At 37.5% G+C, this 24,684-nt stretch overlaps 1 protein-coding gene across 1 annotated transcript in view; it reads left to right on the top strand.

The window, feature by feature from the left end:
- ABCC2 (ATP binding cassette subfamily C member 2) overlaps window positions 1–24,684 on the top strand; it is an 833,283-nt gene that overhangs the window by 755,964 nt on the left and 52,635 nt on the right. The window contains exon 29 of the mRNA XM_044055642.1: window positions 11,234–11,392. Coding sequence (XP_043911577.1) covers window positions 11,234–11,392 — 159 coding nt within the window. The remainder of the gene's footprint in view (window positions 1–11,233; window positions 11,393–24,684) is intronic.

Below are 24,684 nucleotides of genomic sequence, written 5' to 3'. Positions count from 1 at the left end.
CAGTAAAAAATAATGTGGTAAACTTTACTTTTTATTTCTTTTTTAATTTAATTTAAATTAATGCTCTGCTAGTGGGCTCTAGGCAGTTGCCTTGGTCCCCTGGTGCTGGATACAGCATTGCATAATACCCCTTTTTCTTGCTCGTCCTAATAAATGTCTCATTCCTGCTGTAAAATGGCAGAAAACAGTCAGTCATTAGAGCATCACCAGTAGTTTATTGCATTGATCAGTCTGCTAGATCCCAATTTACCCTATTGCTGACAATCTCATAATCCCTAGTATTTCTTTCAAGGCATATTGCTCCTTGCACTGCATCATAATTGTTATTCTTTTCATAGAGCATAAACACTTAAAAATTGGTGGAAATAATGCAATGATTGTTACTAACTTTTACGTCTGTGTTATGAAAGTGCTTACTATCTTTTGATAATGTTGATTCTTTATCTAAGATATTAGCAGCCTAGCCTTCCCATTCCCTGTAAATAGACCATAAAACTTATACATTTTTGATTTAATACATTTTTCTTCTGCTCATATGAGACAATCAGAATTAGGTCTACCGTAGTCTCTTGTAGTTATCTCAATTCTTAATTCACTCCCATGCGAGATATTTCTCTTTACTTTTTTTTTTTGGCTTTTCCTGCCTGCCATGCTGGCCTTCTATTAAATCCTGTATTAATTTTCCAATTATGTCTGTTTTCTGTGTCTTGTTTTTGTGTAAATTTAAGTTAATTCCCTCAAATCCCTTTACCCTCATTATAAAGATTGTAGTAAATTCCACAGAACCATTACAATACTGATTTCTGAGGTTCCATCTTAAGTGAGGATTTCAAGTTGAACATTTTGTTAATAGTGGTAATAGCCCAGACCTGTCTGATCACCTGCCCAGGTCCTGATTGTCAAATCAAACTACATTACAGAGAGCTCCCTTTTATGCCATCCATCCAGATATTGTCTTCATTTTTTTTGTATCCAGTTCCCACCTCCAGTAAAATCTATGATAGCCTGCCCTTGCATTGTACAGTATAGCCTATTCATTTTGCCACTGTCTCTTGACTTTAGTCCAATTTAATTAAGATGTTAATGAAAAAAAAACCTTTAATCTATATAATTTAGGAGATCACCCTGGTGGAGTAGAAAGTTAACACATTTATTAAAGATAAAAAAGCATAAGCTTTCAGGAAGTTTAACAGTAACCCTCAGAAACTATTTAAGCAATGCAAATAGAAAGCTTAAACAGGGTACAGTATATGCAAAGTAGAAATATAAGAGGCTAAAATATACTGGTGATGAGTAATTTTTTTTTATCTGTTAATTCTTAAAGAAAAAAAATCTCATTTGTCTAGGCTGGACCACTATTGCTGAGAAATACAAATCTGAGTGAAGCATCCAACCTGGTTATGCTTTTGATACACTTTATACTATCATAACTCCTGGACCAAACTAGATCTTTGAAGCAACCTGCTCTGTATTAGATGAAGAAACTGATTTCTCATGTGTATCAAATAAAGAATAATGACTGTTTTCACATCTTAAGGATGAGTTGTCAGAGTTCTTGACTTACTCAGTGCTCTTCTGTTACTTATATACCTATATACACACATACAGTTCCTGGAAGCTATTTAATATATAGTCCCAATTCATAAAGTGGAGACAACTGACATGATGCAAAACTTCAACCTGATAAGCTTAATATCTATTCTCAGAGCCTTTGAAGGGCATATAATATAGAGGAATATGATTGGGTTTCTGATTGTAACCATGTTTTGTGTTTGAGCCATAGATGCCAAGAAATTCACCTTGAGAGTGAATACATAACTGGTTAGAATTAGTGAGACTCGATCATAAAACTTTACGGACTCCAAAGAGCTATCTATGCCATGTACAGTTGAAAAGCAAAAAAAAAATGTAAAGTGTTTTACCAGCTTTGAAAGCTTGTGAAGCACTTAGTGACTATTGTCAGATAGCAAGTAAATGTAAGTGAAAGAAAAAGTCAGACACAGTCTGTAAACTTCTCAGAATGAAAAGATGAGACAACATATTTAGGGACGTTTGAGATTGAAGGAACATCCCTGTCACAAGACCTGAACTTTAACAACATTTAGGAGATGCATAACAGTTGTAGCAGTCTGGTCTTGTACTACAGGAGAGCTTTACAAGTTTGTCTTCTTTGCAGTTTTGGAGCACAGTCATGATGCTCAATTACACCACAAATGTGTTGAGATCAGCTAACAAGCATTCTCTACATCAAGGCCCCTTTCAACATCAGTTTATGTCTATGCTAATAAGTTTTGACTTCAATAACTGTTTCCATGGCCTAAGATTTGGGTTTACTGGTAATTATGGTGTACTTGGACTTAGCAAAGGCCTTTGATTCTTTATCCCATGTTGATGAATTAAACAGGTTAATATAAGTTAACAAATATATTAGCAAATGAAGAATGAGTGATGAAAAGAATATTTCTCGGGATCCACACCTCAAGTTTAAAAAAAGTCACATGGTAACTTGGGGAAATTAACTATCAATACACAAAATGCAGAAATATATCATTAACAAACATAACAAAATGCTTATTTTTGAGCACACGCATTCTTTAACAATTCTGGACTTCTTTAAAACAATAGCCTTAAAAATAAAATCCACACCTTATATATCAAAAATTAGCTGCCATCATCAAATGAATAAAGACAGAGATAAACAAAAAATAGTAGAAACTGTTACATTTAAAATGTAATAGAAACCATAATATTACTCTTAATATAAATTAATAAGTTAGCAGCAAGTAATTCAAATATAACACTAAGAGAAATATATTCATTTAATCCAGGTATCACTGCAGTGTTCAGCCCACGTTGCAAAACCTCTGTACTCCAACCTATTCTTCTGACTCCCCCATCTCATAAACTTTGGTAATTGTTTCCAGTATGAAAATACTTTTTTTAAGTTCTCACATAATAGCAAATGCTTACCTAATGCATTGTTTGTATCCTTTCTTCAGATATTATAATCATGTTCCTAGATCCTTCAGTATGATTGCCTTCCTGTCTTGCCTACATAAAAGACTGCAGGAGATGCAGGTTAAATAAACTACTTCTTTAATATTAAAATTAAAGTGTCAACTGCAGGATATTACCCTATGATACTTTGGTACTAGACCATGAATTCCACCATTAAACTTCAATGGTTTGCAATTACCTCATTTAAAGAGATCCTTGGGATGCATAATGTTACCACCATCATAATCAGGGTTTCCTTCTACATTATCATTTGCAGTCCTACATCTTTTGTACAGAAAATTTGCAGAGCTGCTCCAATTTATTCCACAAATTATCTTAATTAAAAGGCACATTTAATTATTTCTTAAAATAAACTTAACAGCTTGCACATAATTTGAAAAAAGTAGGGCTATAGCACTGGTTAGCTCAGTTCTGTTATTTAACAGTTTTGGTATATTATCCTATTGTATACCTAAACCTAAAATAGGAGCAAATTCTGACAGCTTGACTTAATTACCTCATCAGACAAGCTGCTAAGCAACTGTTTAGGATAATTTCTCTCTGATAGGATAAATTTAAAATACATATAAATTGTCAGTATCTGCTGGACTGTATCATCTATTATTAGTCTAGACTTCCTGGCCTTTGACCTTTCAGCATTTTTTTACATAAAGGGCCACAGGTAGGATAATGCAGGAAGCATTTCAAAAAGTCACCTATATACATATTTTTCTCCCAGTATCCTTACATAGTGGTATTTCTATGTAGTTGATCAAACTGGAAGAACAGTTAAAACATTGTGGATTCTATATGTTGAAAATAATGTTCAAATCTGTAACACTACCTAAATGATATCCAAGTACCACTAATAAAGTTGTAAATGAAACTGGTAAACAGAGTTAAATACCAATCTATTCTCCCAATGCCAAAATACAGTATAGCACAAATGGGTGCTAATACAGCACCCATTTTCACTCTTCTGAATTAATGGAAGCACTCACCTTCAAAATAAATAGTTGCTTTCCAAAATCAGTTTCATAAATGGTCTTGTCACTCTAATGATATTGCTTAATAGAGTTTCATCAGATAGTAATACTTCAGTAAACCAATTCATAGAGTGATGCTAACTAAATTTTTTATGCACAAAGTAACAAAAACATGTTAATAATTATTACTACAAAGGCAACTTCTGACACAATTTTCACTATTTGTTACTGACCAGAAAAGTGATTCAGCAACAGTATTAAATGCAGAAGATGAGGACATTTTGCTAATGGTCCTTAGTTTAAGGTGAGAATTTGCATTCCCACCCAAGAACACAATATTACCATCTTGTTATTCCTATGATCAAGTAAATGGGGATAATTATCATCTCAGATAGTACATGTCATATGGAATTATCTATTACATATCAGGATTTCTCCCCTTATTAAATGTATTTAAAAAAACAGAGCCTGACTCATGGGTTGATATCAATTATCTTTGTTCTTAAAGTACTGCAGTCTGCATTTCATGTTGTCCTTTGAAACTGAACGAATTTCTGTAGCAGTCCAGACTCTTATTTTAAAGGAATAACTTCCACCACATATGTTAAGTTTGGTTTAGCACTGCTGTGTAACATTCATTTTAGTGTATTTACATTTATTATTGTGCATGTAAATAAAACAGCCTTCAAAGTGTATGAATGTGCTACTTTGAAAAGCAACTGAATATTAAACTATTATAATAACTGCAGTGAAAGAAAAAGCTATAATCAAAGTCATCCAAATCTGATTAACAGCTCAGACATCTGCTGAAGCTGACAGGGAGAAGGGAGGAGTGACACAGCCACATTGTTGGCACAACTTTCTTCTGAGGGACAAATTGGGGCACACACCTGGAGCATAGGGTCCCATGACAGAGTCCCCAGTGGGAACCAGATACCACACAGGTACAGAAGTTTCTAGGCTGGCAGGGCAATTTTCAGCTTGTTCAGACACAATATCACTTTTCATGTATATGGTTCATGTAGAAATCTTGGTGCAAAAAAATGATGTATTATAATAATAAGAAGAAACAGGAAATCAAGGATGCTTTGAGAAGTATAAAGCTTTGATTGTGTGGAGAAAAAACTGGGAGTTGAACATACTTAAGTGTTTTTCATATGTTAATTATTTTACACATTGTGTATATAGTTGTAAATAAGTTCTTGCAAGTAAAGCACCTCTACATTTTCGATAAGTGTTATGGGATCCTTTCTACCTACCTGACCTACCAACAGCTCAGGCAGATGGGATCTTGGTTTAACATCTCAACAGAAGGAAACTCCACTCCAGAGGGCAACTCCCCCATCCTTAAGTTACAATGCAATGCGAGTATTGGCGAATGAATTCACACAGCTATACTATAACCTCTTTCTCCCTGGGATTATTAAAGATTTACTTTCTGGTTAAATTACTGTAATGTAAGTGACGTGATGCCTTCTTACATAAATGTTACTCATCTACACGTGATTTTAAGTATCTTTTTGTAACTTACAATTGCCTGAATTGTCATTATTAAACTGTTTGAAGCAATTAGTTAATATATTTATAAGAATACAATTATTGCTGCTTAGCTTTAACATTAAGGATTCATCAATATTATATCACATGAGAATTATTCCATTTTTTTTTATTTTCAAAACTTTTTTGTACCAAAATGAGAATTTACTTAATGTCTTTTTTATAGTATTGCCCACTTTTGTGATCATTTGACCATAGCCAACAGGAATTTCATTATTTAAAATAGCTAAGAAACAGAACCACAGCATTAAAAAACTTATTTAACCTTCACTTGGCTTGACAAACTCCATCTTAATCTTTTGTACAATGTTGTTTGAGTATAATACAAGCACAAGCAGTCAATTCAATATTGGGTTTTCTTGATATTTCAAAGTTTTTTTCCCCGTGTCTCTGAGCACTAAGCCATGGGTGCTACCTGACCTCTTAATGGCCCATTCATTTCCATGTACTATTATGATGGTAAAATCTTAGTCCTGTCCTTCAACAGGTATTTCTCCTCTCAAAACACAAAACAGGGGCAAAAATGTTTTTTTTTTTCTTTATGACTTTTCCTGCAGCAATAACATTTTGAGAGGAACGTTGCAAAGAAATTCAGTCTGCAGAAGTTAAGTGATGTAACTCTGGCAATATTACAGGACACAAAAATATAGCAGTATATTTATATCAACATTTTTTAAGTATATTATTTTAAGTTCAAAGTTCAAATATCAGCCATGGATCTCAATGGAAATCATTACTGGCCTCCCTCCACTTACACGATGTCCAGTAGACCTTCTCTCCATGCCATAAATCTATTTCAGTTTTAAGCATTCCCATACTATTAGTTTGTCTAATCTCAAGAAGAGAGTTCCATCTTCTTCCAGCCCCAGTTCAGTACCGAAAAACGAATATTGCCCAATTTAGAGTGTATACCCTTAATATCTACTAATAAAAGATTATTCTTCATGCGATTATTATGATTTAAGAAATAGATTCCCAATAAATGACCAATTTAAAGAATTTTCAAACATTTAAAAATCAACATGATCTTCCCAATATATCTATAATAGACAGAAAATTGTTTAGGTTTTGTTAAACTTACTTGATAAGAAAGGATCTAAAACTTTATTTCTTCATAAATTATTACTGAACCTTTTCCAGTCTAGTAATATCCATTGTTGAGTAAATGCAACAACCCAAACCATATTGCATAACTGGTCTAATAACTGTTTTATAAATAGGGATTGTAACCATTTATTTCTATAGGAAATTGTTCTTAAGTCCATACTATTAAATATGTCCTTATCCCCAGGATTTTATTCACGTGCCCTACAAAGTTAAAACAGTTGTTAATAGTTATCCCCAAGACCTCATACATCCAAGCCATCTTTAATAACAGTGCTATCCATTCTACATGGGTATGAGAGATATTATTTTCCCATATGCAGTGCCTTGCGAGTGGACTTATTAAAATTTAATTCGCTGAACTGAGTCCACTCAAGCACTAAATCTAAATTGCTCAGAATTTCATATCAGTTCCTAATTAACATGACTAGCCCTGCATCCTTGACACTGGCAAGCTTCCCAAACCAGAACCCTTGAAATAGAAATGATGACATGAGCATGCTGGAAAGCAATATACCCAAAGTGAGCTTTGTGGGACTCCCCTGGGAATCATCATTTCTTTGGATTAATACCCTCAAACAGTAACACTTGCTGTCCTGTTTTGAAATGTGTTTACTATCCATTTTATGATACAACATTGAACTTCCATTTTGAATACGCACTTATAATCCAGCAATGAGGAAATGTATCAAAAATGTTTGATAACGCCAAACAGATCACATTAACATCAACATCTGTAATCCAAGCCCTCAGCAATGTATTAATATAAAAGTATAAAAAGCAATTAAATTAGTAATAGTTAAACTTCCCATGGAAAAAAAGAACTTGCTGAGTTTTATATATAGAGAGAGGGGGATGCATTTGACCCCAGCAGGTTCATCATTTTTGTTATCAAAATTCTTTCAAAGTAATTTCCTATTAGGCTCATTAAATTTATGGGCCTATAATTCTATATGGATTATAAATCCCCTTTGTTAATAGGAACAACAAGAGCACCTTTACATTTTGTAGAAACCACTCCAAACTTCCACAACTGTTGAAACAAATATAATGAGATTTCCTTAAAGTTCTCCTTTATCAGACGTGAAAACAGTTCATTAATTCCATCAGGACCTGATGATTTATAGGATCTTATTTTTGCCAACTTCCTCTCAACCATTTCCAACATTATATAGAGGCATGCTCTAGCATCTAAATCTTTTATTAAATAAATGTTGTTCATAGACGTTTTAACACCTATAAATCCTCTCAAAAAATTCTTAAATTGTTCACTCTACTGCTAATTGACCATCAGATTATTTGAATTTACAACCTCATTTTATTGCCTAAGAGATTAAAAAATGTGTTTTAAATTATCCACCACATTGCAGCCCAAATTCATTCCAGTCATTGATATTCTTAACCCTCCTGATCATCTGCCTAACATTTCAATTTATTTTCCTTGAGTAACATATTAACCTCTGAAGGAGTGCATTTGAAATTCCCCTAACATCTCTTTCTTCCTCCCTTAGTAATACACCTATTTTAAATCAACATTTGTGGTCTTTTTTGATTGGAAGTAGAAAACCTTTTCCTTTCAGGAATGAACTCTTCTGCTGAGAGATACAGCCTCCCTATATAATTTTAAACTGGAAAATTAGTAGTGGACAGTGTTGTTTCTCTTCTGTACATTGTAGGTAGCTTGCAAATGTTTTAGTAGGTTAAATTTAATGCAGTGAAAAGGGACACCCTGCATAGCTCTCAACTGTTCAAATTATCACCTTATATTTTTGTCTGGTCCTCATAAAATTTGTGTTTTTTTGGAAAATCAGTGAAGATTAAAGTCACTAAATAATGACATACATTTGAGATTTTTGACTTTGTGTTCTTCAGAAAATGCATTCGAACACAAATCCTGTTATTCTGACAACTTTTTAAGTTTATAAGGGCAATATTTAAAATCTGTTCCTGTTTTGGTGTCTTCATCCCCTCCCCCCCATTATTTTAGGCTTTGTGCAAATTTCTTGCGCTAAGAGGTTGACAGGTATGACACCCGGGTGTAATCACACCAACTGTAGTAAAATTAACATTTTTACTTGGCAGATGCACATTGAAATGAGTGAGATTATGTAGGTAAGGAAGTTTCCCTTAACCTCAGTTTGAATGTTCTTAGGGTTTAGAATACTTAGAGATGCAAGAGTTTTGGGGGTGCAAGGGGACTTGTCCTTCTGTAAAATCTCTTTTGTGTATTTAAAAATCAACCTTGTGCCTGATCAACTTTACCTTTTTTTCACATTCTGAAAGTATGCTATTTTGCCAAAGCTTTGTGAAAGAAATACACCATGCTGCTGTATACATACATTTGTGGGAGCGGCTATATGCATTAACAACACTGGCTAACAGATGGGAGAAATGTTTGTGGAAGTTAGCTGTATATCTGAGGTGCTACAGGGCATGGTTCAAAGTTAAATGAGGCAACAAAGGCTAACTGTGCTTATTCCAAAGTCTCTTGTGTCTTTTTCATTAATTGCATGGGATGAGTTGTTTGGCTTGCCCAGATAATCTGCTTTACTATTACACTCCACTTCCTCAGTGTGGGGGCCCTGCCTCCCCAATTTAATGAGACTGCACCTCACAGAAATACATAAATCCTTATTTTTCCTGCAAAACTATGTATTTCTTTTATCTTTGAGGAAGTGTGACCTCAGAGTTCATATATTTAGTTAGGGAGTTGGGGGAGTACATCTGTTCACACTGGTTGGGTACAGTTATAGCTCCCTATGAAGCACAGGGTTGTGGAGGAGTACATCTGTTCACACAAGTTGGGTACAGTTATAGCTCCCTATGAAGCACGGGGTTGTGGAGGAGTACATCTGTTCACACTGGTTGGGTACAGTTATAGCTCCCTATGAAGCACGGGGTTGTGGAGGAGTACATCTGTTCACACAGGTTGGGTACAGTTATAGCTCCCTATGAAGCACGGGGTTGTGGTGTAGCTCCCTACGAAGTACCTTGCATACATCTATGCATCAGTTTCTTTGTTATTATCTTGTTTTGCAATAGTTAGTATTGTAGAAATGTTTACATGATTTATAGTTTTGACATTTACTTTATATTTATATTTTGTATTAGACAATGTGTTGAAGGTGAGGTTTTAACTGTTATTACAGCAGTAACTAAACATGTATCCACTGCACATTTGGTTTCTTCTGCAGCCAAGAGTAAATAACTAACATATTTGATTCATTCCTGTAACAAAGGCAAAAAAGGTTGTTAGGCAAAGTTTGCACTACCATTATTAGTTTTTCCAAGAGAACAGAAAGGCTTGGATACTCTAACTAAAACCAAATAAATGCAATTAAATTTATACCTAGTTACTTTTTCACTACCTGTTGCATTTCTTACAACTTTACCTTCAAATATCTCTTCTTGATTAAGCTAGAATCTACTTGACTTTATAAGTGAGCAAGTTAATGTGAAAACTTTTTTCTGCAGTTCTGCAATGTCTATTTTATGTTATAATATATTTCTGCAAGACTAGTCTGCTATTTAACAGAAAAAAATGGGGAGCGCTCAGACGATAAAGAGTATAACAAAGCCAAAAACCACAAAACAAAAGTAGCTCAATTCACCAGGAATAGACTGTTTACTCTATGCATTTTAACAGCTATCTTAGCTCAGACTTATTAACCTATTTTTACATACAGTATCCTATTATTCTAACCTATTATGGTCTGCCTAAAATAATATTGAATACATATGGATCAATTTACTTTGTGCTATTTTTTGGGGTTTAAATGAACATACATTCTTTGAAACCGGTTTTGAAAAAATGCAGCCTCTGTTTTCATTTTAACTGAGTTGATTATGTGTAATTTGAAATGTGTTTTGCAAAATTGTGGTTTTATGCAATGACTTAATTGTTTTTAATTTTTTTTTAAACTATTGTTAACTAAATAACTAGTGGGTTAATGCTTGTACGCATTCCTTTCGTATTCTATGTTGCTACATCCTTAGTGACTGTGTTCTTGATAAGATTGTATAACTTTGTATATAACTTTGGTGCCTTAATTGTAACTTTAGTATTGTTCTATACTTTGCATATGTGTTAACTGTGGAGCTTTTCTCCCTGGGCCTCCGCTGAAAAAGGGTGACAGCTTAGTCGGACTAACATGGTCAGCAAATGTCAAATAAATACTAAATTTAAAAAAAAAACTGTTTTATTTTGTTCTAATCAACCAATGAATATTTTCTTAGATGTCATGTGACTGTTTTAGATTATAAAATGATGCAAGTCTTCTCACAAACTGATTTTGCACCTGATGAAGGAGTGAGCAAAAGCTTTTTTAGCTTCTGTATTATTAATGTTTTATATTTATCTCCATTTCTAGTGACTTGACCATACTTTTGTTTTGTAGTCTATTTATCACCTTAGATATCAAGACTGATTGAACGGGACTGTGCTTTTGGGTTAATTATGTAAAAAATACTAAATGTTTCATATACAGATTACGTGTTTATACGAAGTTTACTGACGCAGTATATCTTGATATTTGCTACATGGCTATGTACTCATATGTAACCTGTTTTTACTTTAATCATAATTTCAGATTGGCATTGTAGGGAGAACAGGAGCAGGGAAATCCTCTCTTACCAACTGTCTGTTCCGTATAATTGAATCAGCTGGAGGCAAAATAGTAATCGATGGGCTTGATATCTCCAGGATTGGGCTGCACGATCTACGACAGAAACTTACCATCATACCACAGGTAAAATGTCCTCTTCATGAAACAAGACTGTAGTGGTAAAAGGTCACTCAGCACTTAGGTTAAAGACTTCAGATGCAATGATTGGCAGTGTGTGTATGTACAAGGCAAATGTGCCATGGGGCTATTTACGCCTTACTAATACTTATCCTAAGATCTCACCTCCTTTTTGAAGGAAGCAATAAGCCAGTTATACCAGGCGTGAATTTATGAATATCTATCCAATCGTTTCATTCCTTCTTAAAGAAAGATAATGTGCCACACTGCTTGATCTGGCGAGGAAGTTTATTCCAGAGAATGGATAATCATTGCATGACAAATCTGTCTCAACACACTGATTTGTTTATTTGCTGAACCATGTTCTGATTTCTGGTTTTAAAGTTCACTGGACTGTTTTGAACTACTAGGTCCTACTAGCCCAGAAGACAAGGACACTAAATACAGTGATGATATCTCCAAGCCTCTCTTGGTAGCTTGCTACCTTTAAGCCCATGATTTTTTTTTTTTTGTCAGGAATCCTTGGGGTCTCTCCAGCTGCTTGATGGGTTAAGATACATACATCCCATATGAGAGATAGTATTTGCTGATGGGCCTAAAAATACTGTTAATATGCATACACCCCCTCCTAGCTATTGTAATGGAAGGAAGTAAATATGCATTTCCCAAATGATCAAAGCTGGCAGTCGAGTGTGAGATTTAAACCTACACACATCAGCACACCCAATCCACAAGGCAAAAGTTTAAAATATTGAGCTACATTAACAATATATCAACAGTGTGTTTACTGGAACAGAACAAGTTCAGATATTTTTTGTAAGGTAAGGTGGATTGAGCTGCGTGCATGTGTGTGTGTGTGTGCATGTGTGTGTGTGTGTGTGTGTGTGTGTGTGTGTGTGTGTGTGTGTGTGTTTGTTTGTAAACTAGAGTTAGGTTAAGGGCTAGGAATTTATATAGATTTGATGGTGTTTATCGGTTAGGTTAAGAATACAGGCTAAGTTAGGGTGTAGATGTAGGGTTGTGTGTGTTTGATGATATCAAAATGTCTTGGTACTGTTAGGAAAAGGGGTTTTCATAAATTAGTATTGGGTAAGCGTGAGATATAGGATTACGGTTAATTTGCCTGAGTTAGAGCACTGAGACAATTTACAAGAGGTTCTAAAACTTTATAAAATATTAAACAGAATCCTTGACAAAAATGTGGACTTTTGTTTTCATCGGTACTGCCAAAACACAGAATAACTTCATATAAGACTTTAATGCAATATCAGAACAAACAGCTAAGAAAGAAAAGCTATGCACTGTTAAGGCTGCTACACTTGTGTCTGTAGAAGGAAGACTCAAACTTCAAACTCTGAATTTGGCTGCATGGGGTAAAGGTATATTTACAATACTACATTCTAGAAAACTGTGTGTGTGTTGAAAAAGATGGAAAAAATGCCCAAACGACCAATAGACTACAATTTCTGGGCCAGAAACCACTCCTCTTGTGGTAGATAGGCTACCTAGTGCTTACCACTCCCAGTGATAAGCTAGAAGGCATCCCTTCAACACAGAAAGGCTTGGGTGGCTCAGAAGCTTACATATAGTCCTGGATACAGCAAATCTGTATCAGGACTAGACTAGTTACAGGAAAGGTAGGAAAAACACAAAAGCGGGCTTTTAATCCAGAAAGTTGAAAGAAATGAAAAAACTGCCTAAACGGCCAATAAACTACAATTTCTGGGCCAGAAACCAATCCTCTTGTAGTAGATAGGCTACCTAGTGCTTATCACTTCCACTGATAAGCTAGAAGGCTTCCCTCCAACACAGAAAGGCTTGGGGGGGGGGGGCAGAAGCTTACAAGCAGTCCTGGATACAGCAAATCTGTACCTGGACTAGTTACAGGAAAGGTAGAAAACAAGCTTAGATTTTTTTTTTTTTACAGAAAAGCACCTAAAACAGCAATAAAAACAATTCAAGTGCAGTGAAAGCTAGCGATATTAAAGCAAATACAGTTTAAATAAATGTAATTTATTCAAACTGTATTCTGAACTAAATTCAATTATTGTTTTATTCAACTCAGAACAGTTAAAAAGTGTCAAAAAAATATACTTATCAGCCGAGAAGCGCACTTACTTTTTTTTTTTTTTTTTTTTTTTAGTAAAGTGCAAAAGGGAGAAAGGAGGAACAGAAGATAGCTCAAGATTATGAACCTAAGTGGATTGGGCCTTCTCAAATGTTCTCTCTGTATTAGGTAGAATGAGCTAATGACACTAGATTGGGACGAGTAACCCTGATCAAATTTACAGTAGGGGTGGGCAACTGCAAAGCCAAGTATAAGAACAAGACACCAAGAGGGAGGGAGGGTGGAAACCTATTGCAGGTACTAGCTACCCTATTTTAGGCAGAAAAGACTACAGAAATGTCTATCACAGCAGAAAAACAGCAGTGAGACACTAAATGAATGTTTTAAACAGATAATGAAACAAGGAGACTCTAGAGAATGCTTTTAACTGCTTTATTACAATGTTTTTGTTATAATGTTGCCAGTTCATCATAGCCCATGCAGAGTCCTGATTATTTTCATGATGGTTAGTATTAAGAACAGTCTATTTTCTAACATCATCTGACATGATGTCAAAAGCATGATTTCTCAATGAATTAAAACTGATATATGCTATTACTTGTAATAAGACCAGGCCACACCATGCCAGCTGATCCAAAGGACACAGAGACAGTTGCTATTACCAGAAATGGATTGCCTTGTTAAGTCCTTGTTTTACTGAGCTTAATCTATTTGTCATTGGGAACTGTGATGGTGGTGCTGCGGTAGCGTTGTTGCCTCATGTCCCGTTATATTCTCAGCTAGAGCGTCTTCTGTGTGGAGATGTGCGTGAATGGGCGTACCTTCGTTGAAGGTTGTGCATCAGGGCCGGCAACTCGGCACGTAAATATCTACTGCCAATCATTAGCGGACCGGAGTTCCGCTGTGGCGACCCCTAACTGGGAAAAGCCAAAAGACACAGCAACAATCTATTTGCCATTGGTTTATCACTTTTTGTTACCATGATGAAATTTAATCCACAATAAAAGTCTGACTCTCAAAGTTATTTTGCTGCCTTGCTTGGAGGCAAAGATCTACAGAAGTTTGACTAGCCACAAAATTAGATAAAGAATCTGAAGAAATCCAGGTAAATGTGCTCATTTATGTAATGGGTAGCGAGGCTGAGGGTATACAGTGCTCATTTGCTTTTTCAGTGGACTACAGGGGCATATTTTCACAGATTTGTGCAGGCACAGAGTGGAAACTTTTGAGATAATTATATGAGTTGTTAGAAAATTGCAATGTTAATGTTACTACAGATGAGCAAATAAGAGATAGAACTGTGCTTGCACTGGCTAATGTAGAAGTGTAAAAGGTAACATCTTAAGGTGAATTTAACTTTAGATAAAGTAATACAAATGGCCAAAATGACAGAGCTTGTAAAAAAGCAGAGTGCTAACTTAAATCTAGAAAATGTGTGAAAAGTGAAACACAGAGGTGTTACAGAAATGGATCCAGTAATAGGCTACCCTGGCAGTTGCCTAGGGCCTGTAATAGCTGGGGAGACTTCTATAAAGAGCAGCAAGTCCCAGAAACCTCAGTGTGTTAGGAATGATCACAGAAGATTTGATTCAATTTAGGACTCAAAACCGTGTGTGTGTGTGTGTGTGTGTGTGTGTGTGTGTGTGTGTGTGCACGAGCAAGCATGTGCCTGGCTGTGACTGTTTAAGTAAAATGCCCCAGCTTATGCGGTGACATAAATGACTTTGCTCAGAGTCAAACCCTGACCCTTGATTATTAGCAATCAAGTGCCTTAAACTTCCAGCCTAACTGCCAGGTCTGCTTTATTTTAATTTTTTAAAAATCACTGAGAATTACAGTGTTGTCAATGTCAGTCGGGGTTTTATAGTTTGTTGTTCAGTTTCAGTGGTGCAGCAGGTAGTACACTTACCCCTGATGCAGAAGACTGTGGGTTCTCTTCCCACACTAGGTAGATTGATTGCCGACACCATTGTGCAGCATAAAGGAAGGGGTGGGTAGGATAGGATTTGGATAAGATGACTAGTTATTATTAACCTGTTGTTTGCCAGCCATTCCCTATTGCACATCACCACCGCACAATTTTTTTGTTATGCAACATAGGCAATGTATTCTACAAGGACAGCAGGCATTGAATTTGTAGATGAAGCACTGATATGCAAAGATGTTTGCCAGCAGCAACACCTTCATTGGTTACAGCTCTCTCTCTAATGTGGATTTATTCAGGTGACTTGTACTTCTGCAGAGATTGTGCATATTGACTGATTCTGGTGAATTATAATGACCACAGTGTGAGTGGCCTTTTATTATTAAAATGTTCTGAAATGGGTTGTTTTGTCATTCTTGGGTCATATGTTTTGTTTCACTGCTTACTGGAAAAATGTTCAAAACTTCAAATTCAACACACAGACTAAAAGGTGGTGCTATATTAAATAAATAATATAATGTAATACAATCAGGAAAGTAAATCAAAGAACACATGCATTTATGTATGAACATAAAAATTTGTGCAGAGGGCCCATGATTCGATAATGGCCCAAAGATACACTTAATCCACCAATGGCCAGATGCAGTTGAGGTGTATGTTAGTTTCAAGTGCAGTGAAGTTTACTCTTCATGCCAAGTTTGTTTTCATTGTGAGACTGTATTATTTTGTTTAGCAAATGTCTGTCAGTGTTTGTGCTAAAAGAAATTGAAATAAATGTTTAAAATTAAACCCAAGTATCTGTAATCATTATAGAAGTAAAGAATAAAATATGTCACTGACAGGTTTGAACAGTGTTTTATGTTAACTGGGGGTAGAGACAGAGAGGCAGGTAATGGGACACAGTAATGGCTGCTGGGTGGGAATGCTGGGGAGTAGGGATGTGGAGGAGGGGCTGATCCATTACCGTGCCTAGAGCCCCATTTGATCATGATCTGGCTCTGGGTGCTGAAAAGTTCCATTAATGTCATAATTCTAGTCACTATAAATTAATCTTTGAGAAACAGAGTAGCAGTAAAACTTGTAAATGCTAAAGATGTAACATTTGCACTCTGCACAGGGTAGAGAGTGCAGGAAATGTGGAAAAACAGACCATTTTGCTGGTGTATGCAAGATTAAGTATTGCATTAAAAATGTTTTTTTGTGGGATCTCTTACCACTGTGGCAGATGCAGAAGCTGACCAATACGTGGAGCAATTGTGAAAGACAGACTTTGGGGCTGACATTACTGTAGTATCACTTGATTCCTAGACAAAGTTCCCAAAGCATCTGCAGTTTCATGAAACAGAGACTGAAACTCATAGCCCTGAAGGCAAACTCAAATGAACGGGCAAATTTCTAGCTGTGCTTGTGTGTAAGGGGCACAAGCTTGAATTTTGCATTTACATGCTAAATGGTAGTTAGGCAATCTGCTAAGCAGATCTGTGACACGCAAAATAGACTTAACTGCTAGAATACATGAAGTCAATATACACGTTTGGCAAAATGGGCCTTCTTAACTGTGAACCAGTAGAAATCATATTAAAACCAGATGCAGTTCCATGTGCTTTGGATTACAATACGAAGGGTACCATTTCCTTTCTATCAGAAGAAGAAGCAAAACTCAAATGAATGCCAGTTTCTGACATTATTAAAAGTGTCACTGAATCAAATAAATGATGTGTTGCTTTGGTAACAGTAATTACAAAGAATGGTCAAGTGAAAATTTTGTTGACTTGAAACAGCTAAATAATGCTTCTGTAAGAGAGATTCATATCACCTACATTAGAAGACATAACACCCAAATTAATAAATGCTAGAGTGTTCTTTTCACTAGATATTTCTGGTAGTTTCTAGTAAATACCTTTAGACAAAATAAGTAAAAAATCTAACAACATCCATTACTTTTGTGGCAAGATTTTGTTTCAAATGGCTGCCATTTGGTATACGCTGAAAATTTCCAACATATCGTGACTAATCTGCTCAAGAGTCTAGATGATGCTATTACTATCATGGACATCTTGGTGCTTGGGTCAGATAAGCAAACACATGATTCAAGGATAAAAGCAGTACTGAAAATCATCCAAAAGTCAAGTCTTGTTCTCAATAAAGAAAAATGCTGCTTTAGTCAGATACAGCTGCAGTATTTTGCACATCATATATGTGCTACTGGTATTAAACTAGATGCAAAAAAGTCATAGCAATAGCTAAACGGTAAAATCCATCTTGTATGATTGAACTGAGAAGCCGTAGGCATGATTAACCATCTAGGTAGGTTTGCTCCAGATCTTTAACAATCCTCCCTCTTTTAACAGGAATGAAATACAATGGGATCTTTTATGGCTCAAAAAACAAAGCACAGGTTATCTTGGAGCAATCAGTAAGCTACTGACTATAAGGAAAGTTGGATAGTTGAAGGATTTAAGGCCTTTAATTTTTAGTTGAGCAGTATGGTTGGATTAGTACATGACAGAGGGGCACTGTATTTGATGATGAGTCTGACAAGGGAGGGATGTGGTGGTAAGATGACTTAATTAGGTCCTGAAGATGATCCCTTGAAAATTAACTAGGACAGATGCAAGGATCAACTTAGTATGGTGGAAACAGGATGACTGTATGACAGAAAGACAAATGTCCACATAAGTACCCAAACCTGTTATTATGACCGTATCTGTTATAACATATGATTTGGAAACTACTTTTTTTGGCAGAATGCTAGTAGGCTGCACTTTCGGATTTATCTTGAGATATTTTTCAGTAAACCAGGTATGTGAACCATCTAGCCCTTTTGGCATTCATTTATCACTAGATGAGTCAATCATAATGCTTAGCTTGCAATCAATCAGCAAATTTGGTCACTTCAGGTATACTGGTGTGGCTGCCTCCAAAATAAATGATCAACAGGAGAGGGCCCTCCAGTAGCCATTAATTACAGTTCTACATTTGGAGAGCATACCAGGAACTTTCACTACATGGCATCTGTTGGATCACCAGGGTGCAATGCTGTGGGCAATGAAGGGAGTTACAATGAAGTTTGTTTAATTTTTCATTAACACCAGTTTGGGGAAATAGTATCAAAAGGCTTGGTCAGGACAAGATCAGCAACATACACAGAAAGACGATGTCCACAATTCCAGAATGGTTTACTATTGAAACTTTGAAACTGCATAGGTCAACCGGTCACATGGTCAACCCAAAATCCTGAATCCGTAACAGCGAAATTGTGCTCAGGTTGAAACTGAATACATCAATACCCATAGTTCAATGTATTTGACATAACAGGAGGTGACACCAGTCACCCACGCTATGCAGCTTACAGTACCATGACATTCCATAGTTAGTGGTACTTGTATTTTACTATTTTCCAAGCGGGCAAGCCCCCTGCACCCCCCACACCCCTTGCAAATTATATATATATATATATATATATATATATATATATATATATATATATATATATATATATATACCAACTCCGAGATTGCACTACAATGAGGAAATGGGTTAATTCCCTGTTCTTCACTGAACCGAGATCTCCACTCAAAATTCTGAACTCAAATACTCTAACTACACTACCCATTCGATGTGGTGTAGAGTCAATGTATTTGGGTTCGCAAAACACTGCCCATTGAAAAACAGCATTTCAGCAGTGTTACTCTCGATTGAATGCAGTTCACAATGGTGAATGTAAACCCTCCAGAATGTTGACAGATGCAGAGCCAGAGATATTCACAAATTGAAAAAAAGTCTTGTGGGATTATGGGCATGTGAAGAACTCTCTAGCTACCTATTAGGTCACAAAATCTTGTACTCATAAGAAACTACTTCCATTAATTTTCCTTATGATCTTGACTAAGTACCACCTATGGGCCAAAGATTGTTGACAATACAGAGAAAAATTCAATGCCTAAATTGTACATGTTGGCATGCAAGTTGTTGTAGCTAATATGCTGTCTAGAAATCTTATACATGACCAACATGTCTGAAACTGCTGTAACAACCTGTGTGCAAAGCAAAATAATGACAACCAGGTGTGTAGCCTAGGATAAAAAGCTTAAACAAGTCACTCAACGAGATCTTGAGTTGCAAGTTGTTTTCTAGTATGTGCGCGTAAAGTACAGCCAGTTACTGGCCTCAAAGCAAACACATGTGCAAATATTTCATAGTTCAAGCACAAGTTATCTGAACATTATGGCTTATTGTAAAATCAAGACAGAACTGTAGTATCCCCTAAATCAGTAAACACAAGTGCTACAACAAATGCACGAAGGTCATCAAGGATTAACCTCGTAAAGAGAATGAGCCAAAATATCTGTGTGGTGGCCCTAGTATTAACCAAGATGTAGTCAATCTAGTGTCAAAGTGCCAGTTCTGTTTTGTGCACAAGCCACTGCAGAGACATGAATCATTAATGCCAATGTCATTGCCGGAGAGTCCTTGACAAAAGATAATTGCTTACTTGTGAGATTTCAGTGGCAAAAACTACCTTCTTGCTCTTAATTATTCATATGACGCTGAAATAGTTCAGGTAACAACTGCAACTAGCCAAATAAATCATAGCCAGATTTAAGACTATGTTCTCACGGTCTGGAATATCAGAAGAACAGATAACCAATGGTATTCGGCTTGCATCCAGTGAGTTCCAATAATCTGAGTTATGTTTTACTGTTACTAGATTAAGTTCTCACTATCTGCAGTCAGAGAGAAGATGAGAGATCATTTCAAACCACAAGAAGAATATTAAGGCAACCTGATCTACATAAAAGCTTCTTCTCATAGTTGTACCAGAGTTAATCCCTTCACAACTTATGCTTGGAAGACAACATGAACTGCCATGCCAGTATCAGAGTAGAAACAAAACTGATAGCAGAAGCATATTATACTGTAAAAGTCAACCAAAAAGCAAAACCTTCATACAAAAAAAATTATGTCATCAATTATTTTTAAACCACTATCTGTTTCACAGGCTTGGTTAAGCTGTCTGCTTAAAGTGTGGAGGAGAGAAATGTTGGACATTATAGGTGTAACAGTACAAAAATTCACAGAACCAATTTCCTGTGTTGTGCAAACTAATGATAATACCATAGCTTAATGCAGAAGGTGACATATTTGAACAATTCCTAATAGCCATCAGCCTGTGTGCAGTACCAAATCATGTCTAGTAAATCCATTCAAGTACCAATGACTGACATATATCAACTGATGAACCAACAACAATCAAGACAAGGGTGGAAATGTGCATTAAAGTATCATAATGACAGCCAGAGTGCTCCAGTCATCACAATCCAGTGCCCCTGATTCAATTAATTCCATTTTTCTTTAGTGACAGTTTATGTCATTATGTTTGCTTCAACAGCATGTCACAAAGTTGCAGGTTCTTCAAGTAATTTCAGTAGTCAACAAGTGGCCATATTACCAGAGTGCCTCTTTAAAAAAAGGATTTTCTGTTGAAGTCAAATGTACAGTTCATAGGTAGGTACTAGGCTATCGGCCCAAGGGCCTATGCAAGCCTAGCTAACAAGGTTCCCTGGCTTACGCCACCCAAGAAAGTTATTTTCCTGTGCCACTGATGAGCAGAGACACAGAAGTGATCCCCGGGGTGTATTTCCTATTTCCCATCCACTCATCAAGATTTTTCTTGAAGAGTGCTAATGAAGAACTTTGCTTGACATAGATGGGTAGCCTTTTCCAGAGTATGGGAAGCCTCTGGGATAGGAATCTATCCCTCCAGCATGTTCTGTTTATTGTGGTGACAAGGTTTATGTCCCTAGAGCTTGTAGGTCGGAGTGATTGGGATTTCTTTAGGTGCAGCATGTCCAACAGCTCTGGGTTTGACATAGCTTTATATGTTAGGCAGTGATCACCTCTGAGTAGGCGATATGCTACGGAGTAAAGCTGGAGTTTTTTGAGGCGGTCAGTGTAGGGCATTTGTATGAGTCCAGTAATCCTCTTTGTGAGGTACTTCTATGGCCTTTCCAGCTGCTGCAGATGTCTTGTTAGGTACATTCCAAAAGGGGCGTTGTACTCTACAGTGGGTCTAATGAGTGATAAGTAGAGGGTAATGATGACTTCTTTTTTCCTGGACGAAAACCCTTTTATGATGAAGTGTGCCACGTAGAAGGACTTCCTGACTACTGTGGCGATGTGACTATCAAGGGAGAGTCTACTGTCCACCTGGGTCCCAAGGTCTCTTATCATGCATTCAGTGTTAAGTAGATTGCTGCCTATGTGGTAGTTCATGGATACAGAGTTTTTACCAAAGGGGATGACACTGCACTTTTTGGCATTGAGCTTGAGGTCATGGCTCTGACACCAGGCATCTGTCTCAGAGAGGTCCTTCTGTAGGATGTTCACATCATTTGGGGACTTGACTATGGCTCCCAGTTTGCAGTCATCTGTGAACTTCATTAGCCAGAGGCCTTCTGTGTTAGCCTGTATTTCAGAGAAGTAGATACCAAACAGGAGCGGCCCCAGGACGGAACCCTGTGGTACTCCACTTGTCACTGGTTTGAGGTCAGATTTGGAGTCTGCAACTTTTACAGTGTGGGTTCTGTCAGTGAGCCAGTTGGCAACCCATCTTGTGATGTAGGGATTTATGCCTAGTTTATCGAGTTTAGCTATAATTCCAGAATGGGGGATGGTGTCGAAAGCCTTGGCGAGGTCAAGATAGGCTGTGTGAACCACTTTACCCTCATCTACGGCTTTGGTGACTGCCTCAGAGAAGTTGATCAGGTTCAGGAGGCATGATCTGCCTTTCACAAACCCAAACTGGGTGGGATCCAGAGTTTGGAGGTTACCAATGTCTTTGCCTATGAGTTCCATGATGATACGTTCCATGGCTTTGCAGACCAGGCTCGTCAGGCTAATAGGTCTATAGTTCCCGGGTTCAGTTGTGGCTCCCCCTTTGTGGAGTGGGATAACTGTTGCTGTACGCCATTCAGTGGGCACAAAGCCTGATGCGAGGCTATTATTGAACATGGTGCTTAAATGGGGAGCCAGTTCATTCTGAAGTTTGTGTAAAACGCAGCCTGGGATGTTGTCCGGTCCCATGGATGCTGTGTTTTTGGCTTTAGAGAGTGCAGCTTTCACCTGTGTAGATGTGATGGCAGGGACTCTGCATTCTTCCTGTATAGATATGGGCCCTTTATGGGGAGGGGGGTGTGGGGGGTAAAGTTAGTACTAAACCTATCTGCCAGGATGTTGGCAATATCAGTTGGTTCTATAATTTTCATGCCTTTGTGCTGTAACTCAGAGCAGATCTAGGTGTTGCGCCATTGAGATTCTTGACATAGCTATAGAATGCTTTGTGGTTGTCCTTGGAATTAGTGACAATTTTATTTTCGTAGCTAGCTTTAGAGGATCTTATAAGGGATCTCAGCTTCTTACTGAGGCTGACCAGGGAGCTCCTCCACTCATGGGATTTTACTCTCTTATGCAACAGCTTCTTCCTTCTGTTGTACAGTTTGTTTATGGCAGGGGACCACCAGATTGGCCTCCTTTTTTTGGAGGATAGCGTCTTGGTTCTGTTTGGGATAGCACGATCCATGCACTCATGTAGGTGCTTATAGACCGCATTTGTGTAGGATTCAGCAGTTGTAACTGTATTGTCCATCTGCATGGGTGTCATGAAGTTCACTACTTCTGGCTTAAGAAGCATGAAGTTGGCTTTGGAGAAATTTCTTACTGTGGTTTCCTTAATGGGGGGTGGGGGTGGGATGTGGATATCAAGGGTGATTAGCTTATGGTCGGATCGGACCAACGAGGAGTTGACTTCGGGTGTGGAACACTGGTCACTCATGTTGGTAATAACTAGGTCTAGGATATTGTTGCCCCTGGTGGGGGTGTGGATAAGTTGATCTAGGGCATTGGAGTTTATGAATTCCAGAAAGCGTTGCACTAAGGAGTTAGTACATGAGTAGTTTTCCCAGTTAATGGTGGGGTAGTTGAAGTCGCCCATTATTAGGGTGTTTGGTTGAACCCTAATATTTTCCAGTACATCAAGAAAAGAGTAGTGAGAATCCTGGGGCATGGTGGGGGATCTGTAGCAAGCTACAATTTGGATTGCAGTTTTGCCAAGAGTTAGTTGGACTTGGATAACCTAGGATGCATTATGCTGAGCAACTAGCCTGGAGATGTGGATATCCTTAATGAATATGGACACACCCCCACCTTTGGTGTTTCGGTCCAGGTTAGATGGCCGAAAAGTGTGGTATGAGTTATAGCCTGGTAGTGCAGGGGTGCTCTTTGGAGCCTTGAACCAGGTCTCAGTCACTGCACAGATATCGATGTTCTCCATTTTAAGGAGTGCCTCGAGTAAGTGCATTTTGAAATTTAGACTTCTAGCATTGAGTAGCATTACCCTCAGTTTTTGCTTACCTGTTCCTGTTATGGTGGTGAATTTGTTACTTGAACCCTGCCTAAAAAAGGCACTATAGGGGCAGCAAGAGGCTTAGCCAGTATCCGGAATCCTAGGGGCGACAGGTGCAGGCCATCTGTGGCAAAGCATCATGGTCTGTCGACCATATCATCCCAAGCAGACAGATACTGGATCCCCTTTGAATGACACCAGAAGCTTAGCCAATTGTTGAAATCAATCATTTTGTCCTTGTACTGCAGTATCATTCTGGGCGATGGCAGAATGCTACTCAGGGCTAGGGTCATACCTGCCTGGGCTACAAGATCGCAGAGCTCTTCCATGTCTCTTTTCATGTAGTCCAGGGAGGTATGTCTCAGGTCATTCACACCAACATGGACAATGACAGAGTCATATTTGTACTTGTTGTGGAGTGACCTGAGTGCGTGGGTTATGTGGCGGATCCTGGCACCCGACAGGCAGCTGACAGTAACTTTCTCCTTGTTTAGCCTGGTGAGTGGGACATCAGTGTGCCTGACTATAGAGTCACCTATGACTAGTGTGTTGGATATGTTGTTTTGCCTTATTGGCTGTGTTTGAGTGGCACACTGAATCTGTGGGCTATGTGTCATTTGGGTTGTGTTGGGGGATGGAGGTTGCTTGTGTTTCTGCTTTGGAGGTCTCTGTTGCTTAGGCAGATTATTATTGAGAGCCTCTGCGAATGTTTTTGAGTTTCTATGTGTGGATTTTGGTGGTGTAGATGTAGTGAGACTATGTGATGAGTGTGGTATGGTGCAAATGTTTACCTTCTCCTCATGACTGTCAGGTTCATTCTTGGTGAGAGCTTTACCTCCAGTTTGGCTAGATAAGTGCATCTCTCACAGGTTGTAGTGTTGGGTGGTAGGAGGAGAGGGTTG

The sequence above is a fragment of the Protopterus annectens genome, chromosome 14.part0, assembly GCF_019279795.1.
Source record: "Protopterus annectens isolate FY-2018-M chromosome 14.part0, PAN1.0, whole genome shotgun sequence".
NCBI classification, from domain to species: Eukaryota; Metazoa; Chordata; order Ceratodontiformes; family Protopteridae; genus Protopterus; species Protopterus annectens.
This window is presented reverse-complemented; position numbering and strand designations above follow the sequence as displayed.